This window comes from Mustelus asterias, chromosome 27, assembly GCF_964213995.1.
Source record: "Mustelus asterias chromosome 27, sMusAst1.hap1.1, whole genome shotgun sequence".
NCBI classification, from domain to species: domain Eukaryota; kingdom Metazoa; phylum Chordata; class Chondrichthyes; order Carcharhiniformes; family Triakidae; genus Mustelus; species Mustelus asterias.
Window position 1 is genome coordinate 14,271,002 of NC_135827.1, and position 23,415 is coordinate 14,294,416.

Below are 23,415 nucleotides of genomic sequence, written 5' to 3' on the forward strand. Positions count from 1 at the left end.
GCAGAAAGCAGAGCAGCAACATTTTGTCTTCCTGAGTAATTGGAAACCTTGACGCAGGACGTGCTAGGACACAATGGTGTCCCAAGCATTAAATGCCAAGAACATAGATGAATGCAGCACATTGTATAGACCTCCTGCCGAGACAATGATTAAATGTATACCTTGCCTGCATTCTTTGGAAATGTTTCCAGGAATATAGGAACGTAAGAAATAGGAGGAGGAGTAGGCCATTTGGCCCCTTCAGCCTCCTCTGCCATTCAATTAGCTCATGGCTGATCATCTACCTCTGAGATCTACCCCACTATCTCAAATTTCTTGCTGCCATTCGCCTCCAGGAATCTGTTTTGAAACATGCTCAATGATTGAACCTCCACAGTCCTCTGGGATAGAGAATTCCAAAGATTCAGCACCCTCTAAGTGAAGAAATTTCCCCTCATCGCAGTCTTTAAAGATCTGCCCTTTATTCTGAGACCGTGTCCCCCTGGTTCAACTCACCAGCCAAGAGCATTACAGACAGTAACCTATAGGAACAGAAGGAGCCATTCAGCCCCTCAAACCTGTTTCATTGTCTAATGAATGACTGATTTGTATCGTAACTCCATCCACCTGCTTTGGCTCTAAGCTCCTTAATGCCCATAGCTGGCAAAGATCTATTGATCTCAGATTTAAAGTTATCAGTTCACCTAGCGCCTATTGCTTTTTGTGGATGCCAGTTCCACAATCCCACTGCACTTTGTGTGAAGTTGTTTTCTCTAACGCTTCAATGGCATGACTCTTGTTCTGGACCCCCTCCACCTCTGGTAAACCTTTCCCCCTATTTACCTTATCAATTCACTTCGAAACCCTCAAAATCACAATCAAACTATTCTTTCACCTTCTGTATACCAGAGAACACAAACAAGGGTTATGTTCTCTCCCTGTGCAATTTAAGCCTGAGAGTCCTGGTGATATTCTGCTAAATTTACACTGCATTTCTTCCAAGACCAGTGGTGTATCTTTTCTAAAGTGTAGTGCCCCTTGATTTTTTTCTTGTGCCTGGCTAACATTTGAGTGATCTGTGGCCATGGGCCCCTAGATCCCTTTGAATCTCTTTGGTTCTAAGTTTTATGCTTCTTAAAATTGGCTAGAGTTGATTCTTTCTTCATCCAAAATGGAGAGAGCGGGTAAATGGAGTTGAAATCAACCATGATTGAATGGTGGAGTGGACTCGATGGGCCGAATGGCCTTACTTCCGCTCCTATGTCTTATGGTCTTATGGTCTTATGACTCCTTGGTCATCTGACCTCATCTATAAGATGCTTGTATTACAGGTTGATCGCCAGGCCCAATTCATCCAGGGTTACCGGGTGATGTACCGAACCAAGACGAGTGTCTGGCTCATTCAGGATGTGAAATCTCCGGCCGAACGCTCGACCATTCTCGTTGACTTGAAAAAAGGCACTGAGTACGAGATTAAGATCCGCCCGTATTTTGACGAGTTTCAAGGAATGGACAGCGAATCTGTCATTGTGCGGACACCAGAGGAAGGTAAGGCACAATCTGAGAACCATTTTGTCCCATGTTCGACCTTCATCTCCAGTGACTAATCATGCACATGATGCACTGTATTTGTGAGCTGCCATGAGACAACCCATACTATGCCTCCAGTATGCGGCATACTATGAGGCAATCCCATATTACTGGCACAAACCACTTTTGTTCCCTTTAATATATCCAAATGATGGTGAAATTTTTAAAGAGAATTTTAAAGAGCCCAAAGATGTGCAGGTTAGATGGATTGGCCATGCTAAATTAACCCTAGTGTGAGGGGGATTATCAGGATAAATATGAGGGGTTATGGGAATAGGGCCTGGGTGGGATTGTGGTCGGTGCAGACTCAATAAGCCGAATGGCCTCCTTCTGCATGTAGGGATTCTATGAACTCCAAGCTTCTGAATGCAGCACATTGTACAGACCTCCTGCTGAGACAGTGATTAAGTTATTCAATTATTAATTAATTTATTAATTATTCAATGCATAGGGCAGATGACAAGATTTCACATTTTTTTTAAAAACTTCAACCATATCAAATGACTAAAACAACTATTGATTAAACACTTGCTTTTTGTAGGCAGCCTATATTTTAAGCAATCAAACTGAACTTTTGCCCCTTTCTACTTTTACTGGCAATCAAAAACTTCAATTTTGTTATGTTACTCAGTCTCTTAAGTAGACATTCACAGTTCCTGGAACTAATCCAAAGTGTTTTACGGCTCCCAACGGTTTTACTTCTGTTCTTTTTCCTTTCCCAATACCATCTTAACACAATGCGAGTTTTTTTCCTGGGGATTCTTCCTACAGGTTTGGTTAGGCAAACCCTTAATATTGTTTCAATTTCTCACAAACTAGCTTTTCAAACCAGCTTATCATTCACCACATTCCGCGTGGTGAATGATAAGAATCAGCATTTCTTTACTTATGGTGTAGGCCTGGCCAATATCTTTCTTCTTGCTCCTCCCCTCACATCACCCAAGGCCAAAACTGCAATTCCCCTTCTATCTGTGATACCTTTGGGTTTATAGGGAAGCCTATAACCTGATCTCAAAATGGCTTCCTCTACCATCTTCTCTATAGTAATGAGAAATATACTAGTCCTGTACCTAAATAGAATGGACAATCAGATATATCTAATTACCACTGCTTTGTATCTTAGAAACAAAGGTACAGGTTCCAGATCAACAGTAAATGTCTTGATACCAGTAACGCCTTTCTTGGAGGCTTAGGGTCTTCTCACTGTGGACTTAAGAAACAGCTGTCATCGTTCCCAATAGTTCATATTTGGCACACATCTCTTTCAATAATATTATGTCATCGAATTTATTTTTTTAATTCAGGAGAGATTCCTGTAAATCATAGAATCCCTAAAGTGAAGAAGGAGGCCATTCGGCCCACTGAGCCTGCACTGCCAACAATCCTACCCAGGCCCTATCCCCGTAACCCCATGTATTTACTCTGCTAATCCCCCTGACACTAAGGGGTAATTTAGCATGGCCAATCAACCTAACCTGCACATCTTTGGACTGTGGGAAGAAACTGGAACACCCGGAGGAAACCCACGCAGACACGGGGAGAATGTGCAAACTCCAGACAGACAGTGACCCAAGCCAGGAATCAAACCCGGGTCCCTGACGCTGTGAAGCAGCAGTGCTAACCACTGTGCCACCGTGCTGATCTTGTGACTCTCACGACAACTAAACCACCCAGATTTAATGTCAGACAGTCATCAGCATGGGTTATATAACTCCTTTTGTTTGACCTACATTTAAAGACACCGTTCAAAACCATGATAATCTTTTAAATTAAAAGAAATAGTCAAACATCATTATCATTTAAACCTCACACTTGTAACAACAGTCATTTATTGTCATCCTAACAGCATCATGGCATGAGCAGTTCTTTTTAAAATTGAATTTGAAACCTTATTTGAGGGCCTCAGATTGAAGCAGCATCAATACGTTAACAAATCTCAAGCTGCTGTGTATCAGATTAGTTTCTAACCTGCAGAAGCAAAGGGCTGATAGGACTGTGGAGTAAAATAAGATCAAGTAAAGCACATGGCCTATTTACCGAGAAAGTTTCCTTTTATAGCCTTGTTTACTTCACTCAATAACCCAAGATCAAGATAGTTGGAGAGGAGGGACTCCCACACCAGCTGAAACACAATGTGTGAATGATCACAGGCGCAGCAACCAACAATCTACCCCACGCAATCCCCTGTTCCTTATTCTTTTCCGCTTTTTCCTCTTCAGATCTCATCCTTACATCTTTCTCCGATCAGTGTTTGTCAAGGCTTTGGGAGGAAGCTGTCTGTCTGTTCAGCTTCCCAGCTGTGGAGTACACCATAGCATAAGGAGACCAAAAGAAAGAAAGAGGGGGAATTCAGTTTAACACCCACAGACTAAATACCCTCTTTCATGGCAAGCACCCGTTAATAAAACTCTGATAACAGATATTCATCAGTAATGCCGATCCAAGCTCTGCCCCAGTGTACATGGAGTTTGTCTAATAGCTGGAATGCAAAGAAGAAATGCTACAACTTAATAGGCTGATTGACTTGATTGAGCCTCTGAAACAAAGACTGTAGCTTGACTTGATGTAACAGTGAAGGGGAGTGGAATCCTGTCTGTTAATGAAATACTGGGCCCCAGGCTTTCCTCGAGAGGTTAAATGGTCTGGGGTAAAGTGTGATACAATGGATTGCACATGATCTGCGGAAAGAGTGGACTTGATGGGCCATTAGGTTTCCCCGCCTGAAGTGAACTGTCCACATGTGAGGAGACCAGCCCCGTGTAATGGCTGCCCTCTGTCTCTGACAAAAAACAATGAGGGAATCCGTAATGTTACACCCAGGGTCATTAATAATCGCAGCAAGCCTTTCATCGTCTTGTTTCTTTTTGGGGAGGACATGCTCTGATCTTATTTGCTCGCCATGACCGAGGTTGCCCCCAGGAGAATATCTGCTTCTCAATCCAGGAACTGTTCATTTGGAAAAAGCAGTCACTTGCCAACACAGGGTGGCAACGTGGCTTGACCTTCTCAACTGCTCTGTGAATGTGGCGTGAAGTTGTTTCTAAGCACAATAATGTTTTATATGTTTTTTTTTAATATATAAAGTAATTTGAAAGAAAGCTTTATTTGGAAATTTGTTAATTGCTGTAAGTTATCGCCTAACTCCCACCGGCCCTGCTTAACCTCCCGCAGCAGGACCACTGCACATCCTTGAACTCACTTTACCTCAAACATGTTCAACCACTAAAGTGCAACAGGAGATGTTTCAGAGTCCTGCGGCGTGCTTTCTCTTCGCTTAAACATTCTTTTCTTCCTTTTGCGCACAACAAAAACAGCCCCCGCTGCCGCACCACAAGCTGTTACCGTGGCGACAATTGGCTTGAGCAACAGCACCAGTATCAGCGTGTCCTGGGAGCCACCCCCTGCTGAGGAGCAGAATGGAATCATCCAGGAGTACCGGGTAAGCTGGGACACATGAGGGATAAATCAAATGAACAGTGGGGCAGGGGAAGCTAATGACCTGGGTCTGAAAATATATTAGCCTAATTTCTCAACAGTTGGGACACGTTAATTAAAGAATTTAATCATAATTGTTCAGAGGTGAAGAATGAAAACAAAAGAAGTCTCGTAAATCCGTGGGGACTTGGCATTTTTACAATGAGCCTTTAATTGTGCTAAGGTTACTGTTTACCATATGTTCATTAGTTTAATTGATCTTTATTCTCCCTACAGCTGGCCTGTCTTGGGGAGGGTTGGCGAGAGGAGGGGGGGGGGTGGTTGTCATGCATACTCGGTTCAAAAGCTTAAATAGGAAAGAATTGAGGGATATATTTGTCACTTAATTTCCGGTTAAGTTGGTTTCTATCAGTATCTCTTTTCTAGATATAAACACTCGCCGAACGAAATAGTATCTGGCATTGAATTCGCCAGTCGCAAATTGGAGAGGCACCAATTCGATAGTAGGCATGGCAGAAAACTGGCCAAATCTCAGCACACACACACTGTTGCACACACTGTCACACACACTGTCTCGCGCGCAACTGTCTCGCGCGCACACTGTCGCGCGCACACTGTCGCGCGCACACTGTCGCGCACACACTGTCGCGCACACTGTCGCGCACACTGTCGCGCACACTGTCGCGCACACTGTCGCGCACACTGTCGCGCACACTCTCGCACACGCACTCACGCACACTCACGCACACTCACGCACACTCACACACACGCACACACACGCACACTCACACACACGCACACTCACACACACGCACACTCACACACGCGCACACTCACGCACACTCTCACACACATGCACACTCACACACACGCGCACTCTCACACACGCACACTCACACACGCGCACATACTCTCACACGCGCACACTCTCACACACGCGCACACTCTCACACACGCGCACATACTCTCACACAGGCACACACACACTCACACATAATAATGCTGGCCTTACTCTGCGCACTCAGCCAACCTGTCTGTACAAATGCCGTGGGTTTTGTTCAGCCATCTACATGGTGTAGACAGTAAAGAACTAAACGTGTGCCTTAGCATTGAGAAGACAGATTGACAGAGCAGAACATGAAGGCAATCATTGATGGTGTTCTTCAGGAGGAAAACAGCCTTTTCTGTTCCGCTGGGAACTCCAGTCACCACACAGCGCAGGCAAAGAGGACAGAGACTCATCTGCCAGCGTAAATTTACTAACCAGTTGAACAATCACCCATGTCTACTGATTTCAGTTCCCCCAGACACAGGCTCAGTAACACAATCTGTTCACAGCCGCTGCGATTATCAACCACACCGGCTGGGTGAGTGTTCTGGCTGGACGCATCACTTGTCCTTTATAGGAACTGCTGGATTTTCATTATGCTCATCTCAAAGGAATGACAATTAAATTGGGACTATACAGGATGGCATTTTCATCCCCCCCCTCCAACAACCCATTCCTCTACCCCCACCAGATAACCACCCAGCTGGAGAAAAAAGAAATGGGCCTTTGTGTTACCAACTGTTTCTTTGCTAATGTTCAGCCAGATCTCTAATGTCTCCCCTCAGTATCTTGTGTGGATATCTCTGCTGATGTTAATCCAGCTCCCTCACATTCACTCAGTAACCTCTCCCTCAGCATCCTGTATGACTGTGGATTTCGTCCGGGTGCTCCATTTATTGCCTATTCCTAGTTGCCTGAGGGCAGTTGAGATTCAACCACATTGCTGTGGCTCTGGAGTCACATGAGGGCCAGACCGGGTAAGGACGGCAGATTCCCTTCCCTAAAGGACATTAGTGAACCAGATGGGTTTTTCTGACAATCGACAATGGTTTCATGGCCACCAGTGGATTCTTAATTCCAGATATTTTTTACTGAATTCAAATTCCACCATCTGCCGTGGCGGGATTCGAACCCGGGCCCCCAGAACATTAGCTGAGTTTCTGGATTAACAGTCCATTGATAATACCACTAGGCCATCGCTTACCCCATCCCACGGTCCAAATACATGTTGGTTTGGTGGATTGGCCATGCTAAATTGCCCCTTAGTATTCGAAGATGTGTAGATTAGGAGGGATTAGTGGGATAAATGGGTGGGTTTATGGGGATAGGGCAGGAGTGGGCCTGGGTAAGATGCTCTGTTGGAGAGTCAGTGTAGACTTGATGGGCTGAATGGCTTCTGCATTGTAGAGATGCTCTGATTCTATGATATTGACTGACTGTATCTCTACTGATAATCCAGCTCCCTCACACTGTCACTCAGTAACCCCTCCCTCAGCGTCCTATGTTACTGACTGTATCTCTACTGATGTTAATCCAGCTTCCTCACACTCATTCAATACACCCTTGGAATGTTAGGGTCAGTAACTCCCATCTTATCATTTGAACTCAACAACAATGAACATATATTCAATTTTACATGCGGGGTGGAAAAAGAGGAATGACATTTCAATCTCTGCTTTTATGAGTAAATTCTGGATAAACCTGAGGTCCAAAATTTTTTTAAGTACAATGGGGGGCGGCACGGTAGCACAGTGGTTAGCACTGCTGCTTCACAGCTCCAGGGACCTGGGTTCGATTCCCGGCTTGGGTCACTGTCTGTGGAGTTTGCACATTCTCCTCGTGTCTGCGTGGGTTTCCTCCAGGTGCTCCGGTTTCCTCCCACGGTCCAAAGATGTGCGGGTTAGGTTGATTGGCCATGCTTAAATTGCCCTTAGTGTCCTGGGATGCGTAGGTTAGAGGGATTAGTGGGTAAATATGTAGGGATGTGGGGGTATGGCCTGGGTGGGATTGTGGTTGGTGCAGACTTGATGGGCCGAATGGCCTCTTTCCGTGCTGTAGGGTTTCTAAGATTCTAAGAATATAATAGGCCTGATTTAGATGGGAGCAGGCTGATACAATCCATCATTTGATGGATCTTGCATTGGCATTTCAGTTGAGATAGAATTATTCCACTAAACCTTGTTGGTGCAAATGCTTCCTCGGAATAGTGTAGATAATCTTGGCTTAAACTAACAAGGAATCTGCCCAAAACTAACATAACCCTCATGCTCTCAGCCCCAGGAGCTGAGAAAGTCACATTTAAATTATTGGTGTTACGTTTCATTGATAGGCAACATAAGGTAAGAAGTGGATGGGGTTACGGGACCACACACTCTGTGTTCCTGGGGAGAGGCCCAGCCATTGTGATGGCCAGGTCTCATTTGCATCTGATTAGTGAGCTGCACATTGGCCTTCAGGAGGTGGGGGTGGGGAAGGAAATCTGTTGACTTCTCCGCCAGAGGTTGGAGTTTCAGTTTTTTAAAGTTTATTTATTAGTGTCGCAAGTAGGCTCACATTAACACTGCGATGAAGTTACTGTGAAAATACCCTAGTCACCTGTTTGGGTACACTGAGGGAGAATTTAGTATGGCCAATGCACCTAACCTGCACGTCTTTCGGACTGTGGGAGGAAACCGGAGTCCCCGGGGGAAGCCCACGCAGACACGGGGAGAACGCGCAGACTCCGCACAGACAGTGACCCAAAACGGGAATCGAAACCGGGTTCCTGGTGCTGTGAGGCAGCAGTGCCAACCACTGTGCCACCTTGCTGCCCCGAGGAGTACTCAAAGGGGGTCAATGGGAAGAGGCAAGTGTAACTGAGGGACCAGTAAGTGCAAAGCTCTTTGTAGGGTCTGACCCCAAAAGATGATTTTTAAAAGTTGCATATTTTAGTTTAGTGATGAACCTGTGGAATTCTCTACCACAGAAGGCTGTGAAGGCCAATCACTGAATATATTTAAGAAGGAAACAAACAGGCTTCTAGACGCTAAAGGCATCAACGGGTATGGGGAGAGAGTGGGACAATGGTGTTGAGATTGAGGATCAGCCATTATCAGATTGAATGGTGGAACAGAATAGAAGGACCAAATGGACTGTTCCTGCTCCTATTTTCTGTATTTCTAAGCTTCCCCACCCCACGTTGCACACTTGACTCAGACGTACGCCATCATTCCCTCATCGCCACTGAACCAAATTCCTGGAATTTTCTCCCAAATACCGTTGTGGGAACAAAGCAGTCTAACGAGAAACTCATTTTCTCAAGGCAACTAGTCATGGACAATAAATGGAGTTTTGCTAATGGCCCTTATATCGTGAGGAAAAGAAAAGTCATGAGGATTTCACCTCCAGTCTTTCTAGCAGTCGGGGGGGAGGGGGGGGGGGGCGGGTGGTTACGGGACCACAGACCCTGTGTTCCTGGAGAGATGCCGAGCCATTGTTACGCCTCATTTGCATCTGATTGGTGAGCTGTGGATTGGCCTTCAGGGACAGATTGTCCATCAGGAGTTGGGGAGGCGGAGCTGAGAGAAAATGATATGGACAAAATGTTGCTTCAATGTAAACAAAAGAGTCTAAGGAAAATCTGAAATTTATATTCATAATGAAAATTCATATTCAAAGTCAGAGGGTGGGATTTTATGGCCTCGCTCGTCCCGAAACCGTAAGATTCCGCCTGAGGTCAATGGACTTTTCCATTGTCCACCCCTCGCCTGCTCTGATTCCCGTGGCGGGCGGGGTGGTAACATTCCAGCCATAGAGTTTTACAGCATGAGACCCTTCAGCCCATCCTGTCTGTGCCAACCATCAAACATCTATCTATTCAAATGCCATTTTCCAGCACTTGGTCCACTTGTGTGCTATGGCATCTCAAGTGCTCATCTAAATGCTTCTTAAATGCTATAAGGGTTCCTGCCTCCAATACTCTTTCAGGCACTGAGTTCCAGATCTTTCCTCAATCATGTCCCCCCTCAGCCTTCTCTGCTCTAAAGAAAACAACCTCAGCCTACCCAGTCTCTGACAACAGCTGAAATGCTGCAGCCCAGGCAACATCCTGGTGAATCTCCTCTGCACCTTCTCTAGTGCAATCACTTCCTTCCTACAGTATGGCGACCAGAACTACACACAGTACTCCAGGTGTTGCCTAACCAGCTCCATCATAACCCCCCTGCTCTTATATTCAGTGCCTCAATTAATAAAGGCAAGTGTCCCATATGCCTTCTTAACCACCTTATTTATCTGTCCTGCTATCTTTAGAGATCTGTGGACATGCACACCCCAAGGTGGCGGGGGGGGGGGGCGGGGCGAGGGGGGGGGGGTGCATTAGTGGTTAAACCTCCACGCACAGAGTGAGGAATGTTTGGAAATAATCTGTCAGGCAGACAAACATCGTAGGGATTCGAAGGATGAGCTCCATGGAGCGAAATGATGCCTCCCCCTTGCTGCAATTGTTCTTTGAAGGAATCATCACTTCAAAAATGCAGGAATATTGAATACACTGTATCCAGTATCCTGTCAAATTGGCCATCAGAGCTGTTGTTCCTTAAAGCAGATTAATATAATTCAGGTCTGGACTTCCTAATAAACCCTAATCTTTGGGTATTAAGGCAGTTGGAAAACAATATCTGGCAATGTGTTACTTTTGTTTCCATAAATAACTCTGTAATTATTATGTCGTAGATATCTGTATATACATCATTAATGTGGATTCACAATAATATATTTTATATTACAATGTTCTCATGTTCATTACAATTAATAACCTCTGATTACATCCTTTCCGGATGTATCACAGCTTGGTATGGCTCCTGCTCCGACTAAGACCGCAAGGACAAAGGGTTGTGAATGTGGTCCAGTCCATCAGGAAAACCATCCTCCCATCCACTGACTCTGTCTACACTTCCTGCTGCCTCGGAAAAGCAGCCAGCATAATCAAGGACCCCACGCACCCCAGACATACACTCATCCACCTTCTTCGGTCGGGAAGAAGATGCAAAAGTCTGAGATCACGTGCCAACTGACTCAAGAACAGCTTCTTCCCCGCTGCCATCAGACTTTTGAATGGACCTACCTTATATTAAGTTTATCTTTCTCTCCACCCTAGCTATGACTGTAACATTACATTCTGCATTCTCTCCCTTCCTTCTCCCCTATGAACTCTATGAACTGTATGCTTTGTCGGTATAGCATGCAAGAAAAAATACTTTTAACTGTACCCCAATACATGTAACAATAATAAATCAAATCATTCATTGTACTTAAAGCTTTGATAATCCTTTGGTTGGTATAAATGGCAGTTACACAGTCACTCACTGCCTAATCACTTAATCCCACATTAATAAATTTATAATTAAATTGCTGTTCCTAAAAAAAAAGACATTATCACAAAGCCTTGTCTCAGTTCATTGCCTGCAGCTACACAGTGACCCATGTGGCTGGAAGCTGAGTGCAAAGTAATTGAGATTCTCGAGATACTATAAGTCATTTCCAAAAACAAACTAACTTTAAAGGAAAGATCCCACCGATGGCGTCTAATGCATAAGAAGATTTGTTTGCTGCCGTGCTGATTTTACTTGCTTCAACCTTTGTCGTGTTTTGGTTCCTGAGATTGATGCTGGTCTCGATTTGATCTGTTTGCCCTGGCAGATTTGGTGCTTGGGGAATGATACCCGTTTCCACGTCAACAAGTCCATTGACGGGACAGTCCATTCAACAGTTGTGCGGGGGCTGATAGCAGGCGTGCTGTACCGCGTGGAAGTGGCAGCAGCCACTAGCGCTGGAATTGGAGTGCGAAGCCATCCAGCAACTGTCCTTATAAGTAAGTGACCTGGAGGTAATGGCGGGGGTGGCTGTTATCGCTACAAAACAAGTAAAAGCTATCCATGAATTCTTCTTGTAACACTTCCCTATAACACTTTGTGGCTAGTACTCCAATTGCTATAAAACAGTTATTACTTATGGTGACTAACACTGAAGTAGTGCAATTACACTCTAGGTGACCTCAGAATCTGCTATTTGCAACAATGGAACCGTAAAGGAAAGACTTGCATTTATACAGCTCCTTTCATGAGACACAGGGGGCAGAATTTTCCCGTCCCTCCCGCCACGGGAACTGTAACAGGCAGGGCACGGACCAGGCAAAGGTCTGTGGACCTCGGGCGAGATTTTCCAGTTTTAGGACGAACGCGGCCGGACAATCCTGCCCAGGGTGTCCCAAAGCAGTTTTGAGCCAATGAAATACTTTTTGAAGAGCATTATTGCAATGTAGGAAATGTGGCAGTCACTTTGTGGAAAGCAAGGACTGACAACCTGCCAGGTGGAATGACAAAATAGTTTTTGCTCACACAAAAACAGAAAATGCTGGAAAATCTCAGCAGGTCTGACAGCATCGGTGGGGAGAGAAAAGAGCCAACATTTCGAGTCTAGAAGTCCCTTTGTCAGAATAGTTTTTGCTATTGGTTGAGCAATAAATGATGGCCAAAACATGCCAGGGGAGAACTCCCTCCTCTTCTTCAAATAGTGAAATGGGATCTACATCTACCTGAGAGGGAAGATGGGGTTCTGTTTAAACTTTTATCCTAAATGCGGTGCCTCTGACTGTGCAGTTCTCTCTCTAATCAGCACTGGAGTGTCAGCCTGGATTATAGGATTTTCGTTGTTAAGGGACATACCAGAGCTCTGCCTTTGCAGCAGAGTGATACCCAGCGAGCTATACCTTCTCACACTCCTGTGCATTTAAAACTGTAACATCTGGCACATTGTGGGTAACACTTGGGAGATGGTGGCTGGTATTTTACGACCTCGCTCGGGCGAGGCTTGTAAAATCCTGCCAGAAGCCAACGGAGAATTCGGGGTTCGGGGGCGGGCATGCCGGAAAATTTCCAGCCGGTATCATTAGTGAATGCAAAAACCTCAAATCACCAGCACTAATGAAGGACATTTGGACCATACGGCATAAGGGGCAGGATTTTCTGGCCGCGCTCGCCCTAAAGCCCGAACATCCCACTCGAGGTCAATGGACCTTTGCATAGTCTGTGTCGTCCCCACCCCCCCGCCGCCTGCTACAGTTCCTGTGGCAGGGGGAATGGAAAAATCCCTCCAAGGTATTATGTGCTGCAGATACAAAGTTTATCCAGCTCACCTCACCCTCCAATGTCTTACTCCAGAATCCGATTGGACCATTTGTCATCTTCTCTCCCACCACAAGCTTTAATTCTCTGTTCCCGACGGAATCATGAATTGATCCAATTGCTTCTTGAATGCTTTGGTTTGTGATAATCATCCAGCAATTTGACGCATGAAGACATTGTGAGTCATCCCGGAGATTGCCAATTATCCCCGTTACTCATTGAAGGGAAGTGCCTGGTCCCTCCTAAGTATCAAGTTGTACAGCTCAGAACGGAAACTATCCTGAAACAACTTTCCTTTAGAGCAAGGCACATTTGCCAGAGGTGTTCAGAATGATGAAGGATTTTGATTGAGTAGAGGGGGAGAGACTGTTTCTAATGTCAAGAGGATTGATAACCAGAAGACAAAGATTTAAGATAATTAGAAAAAGAATGAAGGGGTAGAAGTGAGAATTATTTTGTTTTTGCACACAGTAAGGTTGTAATGATCTACAATTTACACTGATTAAACAACAGTGGATGCAGTGTATCCTTACAGTGCAGAAGGAGGCCATTCGGCCCATTAAGCCTGCAGCGGCAACAATCCCATCCAGGCTCTATCCCCATAACCCCATGTATTTACCCTGCTAATCCCTCTGACACTAAGGGACAATTTACCATGGTCAATCCACCTTTCCTACACATCTTTGGACTGTTGGAGGAAACTGGAGCACGCGGAGCAAACACGGGGGAAATGTGCAAACTCCTCACAGACAGTGACCTGAGGCCGGAATTGAACCCTGATCTCTGGCGCTGTGAGGCAGCTGTGCTTGCCACTGTGCCGCCCAAATGCAGATTCAGTTGTATCTTTCAAGAGGGAATTGAAAAATTCGTTAGGCCGCATTCAGAATATTGCCTGCAATTCTGGTTGCCGTAGTACCAGAATGACGAGGATTCTTTGGAGAGGGCGCAAAGAAGGATTGCCAGGATTTTGCCTTTCCTGAAGGGTTTTAGGTATGAGGAGAGGCTGGATAAACTTGCATTGTTTTCACAGGAAAAATGGAGGCTCAGGGGCAACCTGATAGAAGTCTACAAAATTATGAGAGGCATTGATAGGGTAGACAGCCAGAGGCTTTTTCCCAGGGTGGAAAAGTCGACTACAAGAGGGCACAAGTTCAAGGTGAGAGAGGGTAAGTTTAGGGGAGATGTGCAGGGAAAGTTTTTCACACAGAGGGTGGCAAGTGCCTGTATTGCACTGCCAGTGGAGATGGTGGAAGCAGGCACATTAGCAATGTTCAGGGCGTATCTTGAGAGACATGAACGGGAGGTGAACAGCAGGATAGAAACTGCGTATCGGCACAGGCTTGGTGGGCCGAAGGGACTGTTCCTGTACTATATTGTTCTTTGTTCTCTTTGTTCTTTGTGATATAAACTTATAGGATTAAATGGATAGCTTTTTCTGAGAGAAGGCACAGTTAGTATGCAACGAATGGTGTTGTAAGCTTCTCTGATTCTAGAAGATAAACTGCAGGTTTTGTTACTAATTCTTCAAGGTCCCTGGGGCTGTTGTGGTTCAAATAATTGGTCAGAATGTGACTGAGCCAGCACTGTGGAAACCAATGGCAACTTGGAGACCAGTGAGGCCAGAGTGACATCAAACGCAAATAAACAATCAAATGTATTTTTAATGGTTGGTAAATGAGCTTAAAACACGCTGCAGTGTGAATCAGTATTCAGCAGGAGGTCTTTACACCACCCAGCTTGATGCATCGCTTTACAGAGAATTATTCATCAAAGGCATATTAAACAATCATTTCATTTTGCTTCGCCCTGATGAAGTGTACTGGGGTACGGCTCCATGTTTGCCAGTAGCAGCATCACTGTAGGAAGTAGTGACTGAACATGGAATGCTTCCTCACTAGGATAGGGAAGTAGGCCCTCAAATTTATTCATGGTCAGTCAGACCATGGCTAATATATATGATAGCTAGACCTAGCTGCCTTGTTGCCGTAATCTTTAACACTCTTGCCGAACTAAATCTATTAGTTTTTGAACTGTTCTATATGTGGTGGACGAAATTTGATTAACATTGCCCTTTGTGTTAAGATGTATTTCTTCTCATCACTCCTGAATGACCAAGATCTAACTTTTATGTTCCCTTGTTCTGGACGCTCCCACCAAGGGAATCTATCCCACTCTCCGTCTATCTCATAAACTCCTTTAATCACCTCATTTAGATCATCCCTCATTCTTCTCCTTGCCGGGAAGCTCCTCACTCAGGTTATTGTTCCTGCTATAGTCCAGTGCAGAAACTCCAAGGAGTTTTATGAAGTCAGCCTGGATCAGACGTTTTGCACTTTAAATTTGGCCGATCTCTCTCAGGCTGAAACTGAAGCTTAAAATTTGCAGAGAATCATGAGTTAAATATATTTCTAAAAGGCACAGTAGCGTCACAGTACACACCTTCTAGCAAACAGCTCAGAGCAGCAGAGAGATTGGTCTGGGATCACGTCATTCAGCCACACAACTACATTTGGTCCTGGATTTTCATGGATCCAGAATGATTCCAGAGCCATTTAAAAATGGCGAGTGGGACCCAATTCCAGGATTCGGCCTTCCATTACCTGCACCCAAATTTTCACTGGTGTGTAGGATATTTATGCTCTCCTGACCTGGTCAGCTCCATTGCGGTGATGGACATCTCCAGTATTGGTGGAGTCGGGCCAGCTTTTGAATAATTCATGGGGTAAATTCCTTGGTCCCACCAGCCGCAGGGATCATAGCCAGCGGGATGGACAGTTTGATCCCATGTGAACTCATGCCAACTGACGTCCCCCCCTATAGCCCCTCTTACCTTGCATGCCAACTCATGGCCCTTCTGTACCCACTCATCCAGTATACACTATGTAAAGAACCAATGAACCAAACAGTAACAATAGTTTGTGTGGAACTGTTCAGGAAATAAATAACCCATTCATATATCTTTCTGGTGGGGAGATTTGAATCGATCCAAATGTTCAACTCCACAATTGAAAGTTTTTCTTTTGACGTTTCTCCTATTCCTTTGGCTGCCCTGGAGGTCGTTGGCACCTCTTGGCCATGTCAGGCCTCCGCAGGGTGCCATTATTCACCAGAAAAATCCAATCAACCTGAGACCAAAATATCCGCAGGGCTCAGGGACAGTAGTCCTGCTTTGCTTAAGATGTGTCAAGATTTCAGGAGAGAGGGAGATCCCTCTGCAAATCTCCATTGTAGCTTCTTGAACAGATTTTTTCCATTCTCACGTACACACAGGCAGGCTGCTCTTTGTCATTTTTAAAGAGCTGGGGATTTAAATAACTTTAGAGTTTAACAGTTCTGCATACATACTTAACTGCCATTCGTATGCATTTGTGTCTCCATTCCATTGCACCAAGTGCAACATTTTAATAAACCTGATTGACCGACGATGGACCGACCGACCATCTGTCCTCACATCTCCCCTGTGAGTAACCAACCTCCATGTGATGGGAGAGCTGCACCATGGAGATCAGGGGCTCCTCCATGTGCCGGAAGAGAGAAACAGAGGGTCAGTCAGCGCCAAGCCTTTGTTGGAAGCGGTTTTCTCCCATGGCTGGAATTTGCCTGGGAATATAGTAAAAGGATATTGAACTGGAGGATTTCTAAACAACGGGTGAAAGGTCATGGCTGGATTTTCATTCCTGAGGCAGGTAGCTGGAGTCAGGACATTTCCCTGCTCAGTGCACACGCTTCAAGAAAACACATTGAGAATTGTGCGATATTCGCCCCGGAGAGCGTACGGGCATGGGATGGAGTTGGGATGCAGATCAGAGGCAGCCGCAGGGGCTGTCAGGCTGCCAAGTGGACTGTTTACAAGGCACACCATTGTTCTTTATGACTTTGTCCTGTTGTTTCATTAAATATTAGGCCCTTTAGCGCTCACCTGTCACACCCCTTCACCCATCCCATCCATTCCCCATGCCCCATCCATGTAAACTCATGTCCCCCACTCACCACCCCATGACCACTCATGCCCTTTATGCCAAATCATACACCCTACCCAACAACCATGGCTGTTTATAACCCCCATGCCAACATAATACCAATTTATATCAACCCATGCCTCCCACGCACTATCTTTTGCCCTTACACACACCATGCCAATTTACCCACTATCCATCATGGGCAGACCTTGGGAGTCATATTAAGATGAAATAAAATAAATATCTATTACAGCCTTTACTATATTTAATAAATGTTCCCATTCACGAAAGCACGTTCAAAACCCTTATTCTCCCTAAAATACTCAATTCCTTATCAAAACAATCAGACTTGCATTCATAACCTCCTCAACTCTTTGAACTGTCAATAAAACTTTCTAACCCCTTGTTAGGATAATTATAGGATGCGGAATTCAGCCAACTATTAGTTGTGATATAATGAGAGTCCTTGGGGTAACGCCAGCAAACAGCTATTGTACCTTCTTGAGCAGATATTTTTCCACTCTGACACAGGCAGGCTGCTTTTTGTCATTTTTAAAGGGCTGGGGACTTAAATACCTTTACAGTTTAACAGTTCTACATACACATTTAACTGCCATTTGCATGCTGCCTCCATAAATTTGTGACTCCCACATAGCAGAATCAGATCTTTTGCCATTGCAAGAATGGGATCGATTTGAACTCAGTAGTGTGGAATTCAGATAGCCTTGCTAAGTTTGTGTTTCCTTCATGTGTGAATAATGTCTTTTCCCCTGTTGGTGAAAATGGGATCAACCAGAAATGGGGACAAGACTTCTGAATTCGGGTTGCATCTCTCAGGCCCGCTGTGTCTCCAAAAGTCCACAAAAACCGAGCCTAACATTTCAACTCAGAGAATTCGGCAAAACTGCATCCCGGGACCGATGAAAAACTGGTGGAGTGTGAAACGGGTGGAGAATTCCTTATCGCTCTTTTCCCATTACTGTCCGTGATGGATTTCCAACCTGATTTCTTTTAAACTGCTTCATTTTTGTCAACTTTTTGAGCCTCTTCTAACCTGTTCAACTTTCCCCAGATCCAAGTTCGGACCAGGAACCCGTTCCCATCGAGGACAATGGAAATGTCAGCCTGGCAGAGCAGATCACGGACGTGGTGAAACAGCCGGCGTTCATCGCGGGCATTGGAGGGGCATGCTGGGTGATTCTGATGGGCTTCAGTGTGTGGCTGTACTGCCGAAGAAAGAAAAGGAAGGAGCTCAGTCACTTCACTGGTGAGTAGGACAGCCACAACAACAACTTATATTGTCACGGCGCCTCCCACATAGTGCCCAAGGCATTTCACAAGAATGTCATCAGATGTAATGTAACACATTGGAGGTATTCGGACATGTGCTGAAGAGTAGGTAGGCTTTCGGTCTTATTCGAAAGGAAAAGGAAGTGGAGAGGTTTATGAAGGGAATGCCTGAACTTGGAGCCTTGACAATTGGAGACACAGTCATTAACCGTGGAGTGATGAAGATCAGGGGAAAAAGGAGAGACGTAGAGAAGAGCAGGAATCTCAATGGATTGTAGGACTGGAGGAGGTTACGGATGCAGTCAGGAATAAGGCTTATAGGGATATGAACATCACGATAACTGAAAAATCAAGGCAGTGTGAGAATGGGAGTCAGCGTGGGTTAGATCATGCAGAGGTGTCTTGTGCATATCATAGAATCCCTACAGTGCAGAAGGAGGCCATTCGGCCCATCAAGTCTGCACCGACCACAATCCCACCCAGGCCCTATCCCCGTAACCCCACATATTTTCCCTACTAATCCCCTGACACTAGGGTCAATTTAGTATGGCCAATCAACCTAACCTGCACATTCTTGGACTGTGGAAGGAAACCAGAGCACTCGGAGGAAACCCACGCAGAAACGGGGAGAATGTACAAACTCCACACAGACAGTGACCAGAGGCCGGAATTGAACCCGAGTCCCTGGCGTTGTGAGGCAGCAGTGCTAACCATTGTGTCACCATGCCGCCCCCAAGTAACTCCTCCACATCTCTATTGTAGGGTGTAGACTAAACACACTCACTGAATATTCTCATCCACCCACCTCAACCACAGAGCATGATCCCTTTGATTCCTTGGCCACTTTCAATGGCAGCAAAACCCTCAATACCGTATATTATTTGCTCATGTACTTTACTTGGGTCTTTCCCTCCTTTCCTGAATCCACCAATAATGAGGTACCTTTCCCCATGGGCCCCTTCCTGCCATTGTCATAAAGTCATGTGACAGTTCCATGCATTCCATACTTGCGTCCATTAAAATTCAAACATTTTATGTTGAAAGAAACAAATCGCTTTTGTTCCCTCTCAGCCACCGTGCTTCAGCCGAGCCAATAGGCAAACAGACTGGCTCCGGGCACACCAACTGAATGTACCCTCCGAATGGGGAAGAACCTTTCCCCTTGGTGATCCCTCTTAGAGCGCAGCTGAATTAAGAGGCATGGGGAAATTCAGACACTGACCCAGGGACTATTCACCTGCGGCACTGCACAGCCACGGTTGCAATTTCCTTCTTAAGTCTAAAAACAATTAGATGTCGGCGATTTTGATTTTCCAGTTTTGACCCTAACTTTCCTCAAACGAGATCATTTCAATTACTTTTTCCAATTTCAAATTCTGTGCATCTTTGCTCAACGGATGGCACATTAGCTTTAGAATGATGAGTACCTGATCCTGCCAAAATAGAAATCAGCGGCCATATTTGTGAATGACCATGATGCTCCTTGGTGAATATGGTCAATTAACAGCATGGCCTGGACAACGCAAAGAATGTCGTTTTCCCTTGTGGCAGAGTCTATGACCAGAGGGCATAATCTCAGAGTAAGAGATCGTCTTTTTAAGACAGAGATGAGGAGGATTTTCTACTCTCAGAAGGTAATGAATCTGTGGAATTCTTTACTGCAGAGGGTTTTTTAAATTCCTTTGTGGGACATGGCCAACATTTATTGCCCATCCCTAGTTGCCCGAGAGTCAACCACATTGCTGTGGCTCTGGAGTCACATATAGGCCAGACCAGGTAGGGGCGGCAGATTTCCTTCCCTAAAGGACATTAGTGAACCAGATGGGTTTTTCCGACAATCGTCAATGGCTTCATGGTCGTCAGTAGATTCTTAATTCCAGATTTTTTCTATTAAATTCAAATTCCACCATCTGCTGTGGCGGGATTCGAACCCAGGTCCCCAGAACATGAGCTGAGTTTAACAGTCTAGAATCATAGATCATAGAATCCTACGGTGCAGACGGAGGCTATTGGGCCCATCGAGTCTGCACCAACCACAATCTCACCCAGACCCTATCCCCATGCATTTACCCTAGCTAGTCCCCCGACACCAAGGGGCAATTTTAGCACGGCCAATCCACCTAACCCGCACATCTTTGGACTGTGGGAGGAAAGCGGAGCACCCGGAGGAAACCCACGCAGACACGGGGAGAATGTGCAAACTCCACAGGAACAGTGACCCAAGCCGGGAATCGAACCCACGTCCCTGGCGCTGTGAGGCAGCAGTGCTAACCACTGTTGTCACCGTGCCACCCCACTATAATACCACGATATACCACTCGGCCATCGCCTTCCCACTAAGAGTCATAGAGGTTGGGTCGTGAGGTATGTTCAAGGCTGAGATAAACAGATCTTTTCATCAGTAAAGGGACCAAAGGTTATGGGGGTAAGGTGGGAAAGTGGAGTTGAGGATTATCAGATCAGATCAGTCAGTATCTTGGTGAATGGTTGGCGGAATAGACTTGATGGGCCGAATGGCCTACCTCTGCTCCTACGTATTATGGTAAAGTGTTAATTCCGCCTGCTGATGATGCTCTTTCCTTTGCTTTACAGCGTCCTTTGCGTACACTCCAGCAGGTATGTTATATAGTCATTATCTGTTCTCTGAAATTTTGAACTCTTGCCTTGCCGTTCACAAAGGAACAAAGGCAATGTTTGTGAAGGAAAGCAGCAAAGGACATAGCCATTCAATAAGGGCGTTGCTCTTCTCAGCTTTTACATGGCCACATCAGATGAGCTGTCTTGTTTGGAACGGACACACGAAAATTATCTCGACTGTAGAGGTTCAGTGCACTCCTATTATATGAGCTGCAAGCTAATTCCTGGCTGTCTTTTTAAATTAAATGATTTATCCGGAATGGTAGCCCTGAGTCAGATCAATTTTATTCAGTGCATTGTGCACCCTTGTGATGCCGCATTAAGTATAGGCTGGGAGTGCCGGACTGTTTGGGAACCTGATGAGAAAATGGCCGCCTGTCAACCTTGCAGAGACAGCCGGTCAATAAAATGGATTTTCTCTTCAAGGAACTGCTGTAAGCAAAAAAAAGAGAGAGAAATAAATTAACATGGATCAATCAGGCTGGGTCCAGACACCAAAGGAACGGAAATGTAGTCATTTTCATTATATAAGATGACTCTTCTAAAAGACAGGGACCAAAATCCCGACCACATCCAACTCTCAAGCCCTGATAATTCAGCCCTGAAAGCACATTTACACTCAATTATGAATATCAACTATACAATAGGAAATAGAAACACAAATTATATTCTAATGTGAGAAAATGTAGCCCATCACTAGCTAACAGAAAAGGCAAATTACTGCGGATGCTGGAATCTGAAGCAAAAACAGAAAATGCTGGAAAATTTCAGCAGGTCTGACAGCATCTGTGGGAGAGAAAAGAGAGCCAACGTTTCCAGTCTGGGTGACCCAACTAGACTCAAAATGTTAGCTCTATTCTCTCTCCACAGATGCTGTCAGACTTGATGAGCTTTTCCAGTTTTCTGGGGTGTTGCTTCGCGCCGATGGCCCGTGGGGGCACTTTGAGAAAGCTCAGATGAATGGGTATAGCATTCCCCAGCCTGTACCTACTACCAGGGGCAAGTTCCAAGTAACCCCCTAGCAATTCTGTGGCAACGTAATGGGTGACATGGATGTGAGGTTATAGATCGCCACCCACTTACTGTTGTGCTGCTCCTGAGAACTGAGCATTCCTCAGCAGTAACGAAGAGAGAAAATCCATCATGATCAATTCAGGCACAAAATCAAACCATTTTCCTCGTTTGTTGTTTGACCATAAACTCCCAAAGTGGAGCTACATCCATCAACATCACATGCCAGAAAAGTTGCTGCATTTGCGTCCAATTTTCTGACCAAAATGGTCAGCAGACAATGTGTTCCATGCTCCCAAATATGTGCTGTGTGAATGACAACGTACAGCCAGAGCATCTTTGATTTCACATTCTCATTTAGAAATGACTGATTTTCACAAAAGTCCAACCAGACCTTTTCGAAGGAACATCCCGCCTAGGCCCTCCCTCCATCCTATGCCCTGTAACCCCACGCCAATCCACCTAACCTGCACATCTTTGGACTGTGGGAGGTAACTGGAGCACCCGGAGGAAACCCACGCAGACATGGGGAGAATGTGCAAACTCCACACAGACAGTGATCCAAGGCCAGAATCGAACTCTGGTCCCTGGCGCTGTGAGGCAGCAATGCTAACCACTGTGCCACCATGCTGCTCATGGCTGTCTCCATGGCAATGCCTCAGCCAGAGTTACTTGCCAACCAATCAGTATCTTTTTCTCATTTGTAGAAATTGTTGGCATCATTTGAAATTTGATATTCTTGCGTTTGTCCTGATGAAGTGAAAAACTTCAGCAACATGTCTCTCTTTTCAGCAATAACAGTGGAATATTTTACAGGCCAACCCATGAAATATGCAATTTGCACTTGCTGTGTCTTTCAAGACCGCAGGGGGTCCAAAGTGGTTTAGAAGCAGTGAAGCACTTTTGAAGTTTAGTCATTGTTGTTATGTGGCACCCAAGGCCACCCAATCTGCGGAGAATATCTCCCACAAACAGCAACATGACACTGACTGTCTTGATGATGTTTGGCAAAGTGCAAATATTGGCCAGGACACCAGGGAGAACTCTTCACTCCGATTTGAATATTGCCATAGGATTTTTTTTACCTTTGTTTAACATCTTGTCTAGAAGGCAGCGCCGCTGAAAGTGCAGCATTCTCTCAATCCTGCACTCGAGAGGCAGCATAGACTTTGTGCAACCAGTCATTTTTAATTGAATCATAAAATGGTTACAGCATACAAGGAGGCCATTCAGCCTGTCACATCTTGGCCATCCTGCTGCAAGAATAATTGCCTGACCCCCGAAACCTTGAGGCCCTGTAGACATTTAGAATCATAGAATCCTTACAGTGAAGAAGGAGGCCATTCGGCCCATCGAGTCTGCACCGACCACAATCCCGCCCAGACCCTATTCCCGTAACCCCACATATTCACCCTGCTAATTCCTTGACACTAGGGTCAATTTAGCTTGGCCAATCAACCTAACATGCACATCTTTAGACTGTGGGAGGAAACCGGAGCACCCGGAGGAAACCCACTCAGAC

General features: G+C 45.4%; 1 protein-coding gene across 1 annotated transcript in view; it reads left to right on the forward strand.

Moving 5' to 3' along the window:
• The window catches only part of robo3 (roundabout, axon guidance receptor, homolog 3 (Drosophila)), a 322,494-nt gene that overhangs the window by 246,759 nt on the left and 52,320 nt on the right, over window positions 1–23,415 (forward strand). The window contains exons 14-18 of the mRNA XM_078198844.1: window positions 1,311–1,527; window positions 4,884–5,008; window positions 11,513–11,684; window positions 18,028–18,222; window positions 20,838–20,861. Of these exons, the coding sequence (XP_078054970.1) occupies window positions 1,311–1,527; window positions 4,884–5,008; window positions 11,513–11,684; window positions 18,028–18,222; window positions 20,838–20,861 (733 nt within the window). The remainder of the gene's footprint in view (window positions 1–1,310; window positions 1,528–4,883; window positions 5,009–11,512; window positions 11,685–18,027; window positions 18,223–20,837; window positions 20,862–23,415) is intronic.